This window comes from Sinocyclocheilus anshuiensis, unplaced genomic scaffold (genome assembly GCF_001515605.1).
Source record: "Sinocyclocheilus anshuiensis isolate Anshui unplaced genomic scaffold, SAMN03320099.WGS_v1.1 scaffold1143, whole genome shotgun sequence".
NCBI classification, from domain to species: Eukaryota; Metazoa; Chordata; class Actinopteri; order Cypriniformes; family Cyprinidae; genus Sinocyclocheilus; species Sinocyclocheilus anshuiensis.
In genome coordinates this window covers 105,475-109,564 of record NW_015546123.1, presented here as the reverse complement: position 1 = coordinate 109,564, position 4,090 = coordinate 105,475, and the positions used below count along the sequence as shown (strand labels likewise).

The 4,090-nt window shown below is 36.8% G+C and overlaps 1 protein-coding gene across 1 annotated transcript in view; it reads right to left on the bottom strand.

Annotated features, from left to right (window-relative positions):
- The window catches only part of LOC107700985 (BMP/retinoic acid-inducible neural-specific protein 3-like), a 93,792-nt gene that overhangs the window by 22,870 nt on the left and 66,832 nt on the right, over window positions 1-4,090 (bottom strand). Inside the window, exon 6 of the mRNA XM_016502865.1 lies at window positions 3,278-3,514. Within this exon, the coding sequence (XP_016358351.1) occupies window positions 3,278-3,514 (237 nt within the window). The remainder of the gene's footprint in view (window positions 1-3,277; window positions 3,515-4,090) is intronic.

Genomic DNA, 4,090 nt, shown 5'->3' with positions numbered 1-4,090 from the left:
TATATTCATTGAAATGAACCATCTGAAAGAACAGGTAATGAATCAAACTTCCCATCCCCATCAGCGATTGACCGAGAGGCGGATTAATGGGTGTTTCTCAGACAGAAGGACACATTCTTGTAAGGCTGCATATCTAGGCTATATCACGTCATAAAGCTCCGTCGAAGGATGTCTCAGTTTGAAGGATCCTTAGCAAGCATGTCTTTGTTTTGCATCCTTCAGGCTGTTTTGAAGGTACCTTCAATCACCCACAATCCTTTGCACACATTCCAATTCACAAAAAAATGAATTAGCTGAAAATCAATCGACACTGAGCTTGTTCAATTTTATTATGGTATGCAAGAAAAATGTTTATTTTTGAGGTGAAGCCATTATGTTTTGTTTTGTTGTAAATGACTCGCATAATGCTAAACTGTGAGTAATGTAAACAACTGGGAGACCACAGACGGGTGTCATTTACTGTAGTGCATTTATAGAAAGTCAGCAAATATAAAAACGTTCAATATAAAGTATTCTACAAATTATAATTGCAATAGTATTTTTGTGCCGTGACTGTGGGGGATGGAAACATTTATGACGTAGCCATGCACACTTACTAGACCATCTCGTGCTATCTTTTATTGCTGAGAAACACTCTAACCTTGAATCCTCAGAAGGACCGGACTAGGAAAGACGCTTCCTCACAAGGATGTGTTCTTTAGTTTGAGAAGCACCCAGTGATTAGCTCTATTGAACTGAAAAGGCAACGAATAGGAGTTGATTCCCTTTGATGGAGTCAATTCCATCCTTTGGAATAGATTCCAAACGCGTCGGAATGGATTCTTTTTGGAAACAATTCCCAGCTCTAACAATGTGTATAAATGTAATGTGCATCTTAAATGAGCGTTTCCACTCTAAATGCACATCTGATCAGCATAATTTAATGGAATATGCACCAGAAGTATGACTATTTATCTGAAGTATGTGACAAACACAAGAATCCATCAATATTTATTGAAATACACATCTAAATATGGATTAAAAGACTTACTGTAACACTTGACATGACATATTTACCAGAGTGAACAGATTTGTACCGTCCAACTTTGATTTAGCATGTTTTGATGGGTACGCCAGACTCAAATTGATATACTAGTGTCACTGAATTATATTTATCATAAAACAGTGGTCAGATGTTGAGGTGGAAGTATTATACCTTGATATAAACTTTTATTATTTATGACAGTAGAGTTGGAAGTATATGCACCTCGGGCTGTGCATGGGGATCATTCTGCGTCAACAGGGGCAGAGCTACAATCATTTTGTGCCTTAGAAAGCCATCCAATAGGAGCTATCAGTTGAGGAAAGATCAACGCGTGGTGCTTTCGAACAAAGTGCACTGAGGCGCAGATTGTGAGGGAAGATGATATCACATCCCTGAAGTATCTCTGTTTGTATTGGTGTGTGGGTGTGATTGTGTTTATCTGTCCTTTTTGAGATGCACAGTGTAGGAGGCTAAGACCAAAGAAGGTTGTTTTGTTTAGCTTTTGTTCTTTTATTTATTTAATTAATTATTTATTTTTATTTAAGTACTGGTTTTTCTCTTTATTCCATGTCATTCACCTGTCTAAGAAGCTGATTGGATTTTGTTTTGCGTTGTTGAATATAAAAATACATATGTACAATATAAATATATGTTCATTGACATGGCAAATACATTGACATTTTTGTATAAAATACAGATCATAGTATTTGAACACTTAAATCACACTTGAAAATCCATTATATAAATATAAAAAGTGACATTTGCTTTTAAGAAACAGGAAAAAAAAACAGATCAATGACTGAAGGCTTTCTATGGAAGCTTATTTCATTATTTCAATTTGGATGAATGTTTTTCCCAATTATAAGAAAAAATAATTATTAGATGTTAAATTAACTGATTTATATCTGAGAAGAAAAATAAGAAGTTTAAGATATAAACTCAAAATTGCAAGATGTTAGATTTATGAGATAAAAAGTAACGATTATTATTATTTATTATTTTTATTATTTTGTAGTGAAATTTTTTTTTTGTGAAATGTAAAGTCAGAATTCAGAGAAAAAAATTTAAATTATTTTAAAATGAAAGAAAAGAATGAAAAAGAAAAAAAAACATTTTAACACTTACAATTTAATTGTATTAAAGTAATTGCAAAAACAAAAGTTAGTTCTGAGAAAAGAAAAGTTCTAGTGTAACTTGTTTGTAGAAACCACATGGTTTGCTATTTTGTTATCCAGTGTAATGAAATTCATGCATTTTAAGTGTGATTTGAGTGTCCAAATACTTTTTTGAAGTCACTATACAGTATATACAAACTTGATATCATGGTGCCTGACCTTAAACTGCTTTATGCTTTTGTTTTGGTGCAGTTTATTTTCTCCCAGATATTTTTAATATTGTTATATTGTATCAGAATCCTGCATGACAAATCAGTTTTCCATTCTGAATCTAAACGAATGTTCTCTCTCTGCTTTCTGGCCTCCTGACAAAAGGGGCAGGTTTCTGTGAGGCTGGATAAATAAAACCCTTACACTCCTGTAGCTATGCTATGGTCAAAGAGCCCTTTTCCCAAGCCCAGCACTTCACCTGCTGAAAGGAGATATGCGTTCTTATGAGTGCAGCGCCACAGTTAAAGGGATTTGAGCTGCTTTCATTAATGCTCCATCACTGAGCAGGAGAACCTTTTAGAGCCAGCTAGGGTTTATCTCGCTGATTGAATCATTCTTTGAATGTGGAAATGCTCAGCTAGGAGAAAAACCTGAGGTGCCATCTTTCCATGCTTCTTTCTCTTCGGCTCTCTTTACCTTGGGTTTACTCCCACTTTGCTGGAGCTGTGGCGCAGCAGTAGTTCATCAAAGTTAGGTCTGTGCCTTTTCAGTTGTGATGTGCTTTTCGTAGTATACCCTGTGTGCATTGAATTTATTTAATACACAAGTTTCACAATTTGAGTTGAATTACTGAAATAAATGAACTTTTCCACGACATTCTAATTTATTGAGATGCACCTGTATATATGCACAAAGTGGATCTGTTTACACTGAAGTGACCACAGAAACCCTGCAAGAAAGAGCTGCTGAGGGAATATGACAGTATATCAATCATTTGTCACCAGTGAGATACACCAGTGAGATTTACCTGTCATTTTAAACCGGAGAAGTTCCACTCTCCCATTTAATCCAGTGTGTGAAAAGGTCTCATAACCCCAGAGGTTATACAGCAGATTTTAACACTTTTGTGGCCAATGGATTAACCTACCTGAGTCCATAAAGTCATTGTTGAGGTTAATCCAGGACTCTTTGCTCTTACGCAGACTCTCCTCCATGGCTTTGATGTCTGCGAAGGGGCAGTTACAATCAGGGAACTTTGCAGAGCAACGGCACCAGCAGTCATTGTTGCGGCACAGTAGCTCGCCCTCTGAATTACACGCCACGTAACTGAGGGCCGCCTCCACAAAACGATTCCGCAGAAACTCAGGAAGCACATCCTGTAGACCTGTGCGTGTGGGAAGAGAGAGAAAAATCTGTTTACTGCCATGTCAGACTCCATGAACTAAACTGAAATTTGATTCCAAGACCAGATAAGAGATTTTATAAGCTACATAGAACTGTTTTTCTTCTGCTAGGTTGGTAAACAAGTTCAGAATGGTGTTTGGATGTGCTAAAGTTTCATATGTTTGGCCAACATCTCAAATCACCAATAGGTCTGGCATTCCCGTATGGATGCTTGAAAAAATCAATTCCTGAGTCATATGACACCATTATGAACCTACCCATCATCTGTCCTCTGGCTATCCTCTCCTCTCTCCGCACTCCGTCTGTCTCTCTACCCACTTAACTCTCAAAGTAATATGTTTTCTATTTTAGGTCTCCATTTAGAACAATACAGTAATGCAGTGGCGTGAGATGGACCTTTGAAATGACAAGGGAAAGTGGCCTTTTTGCATGTTAAATTTGTATCTTCCAGTTCCATTCAATATTTTGCACTTTACCTCACACTATCATCAAGCCTCCTCTCTCTCTCTCACTCTCGCTCTATTTTTACCAGCTGTGAATCTGTATTTTGCCTTTG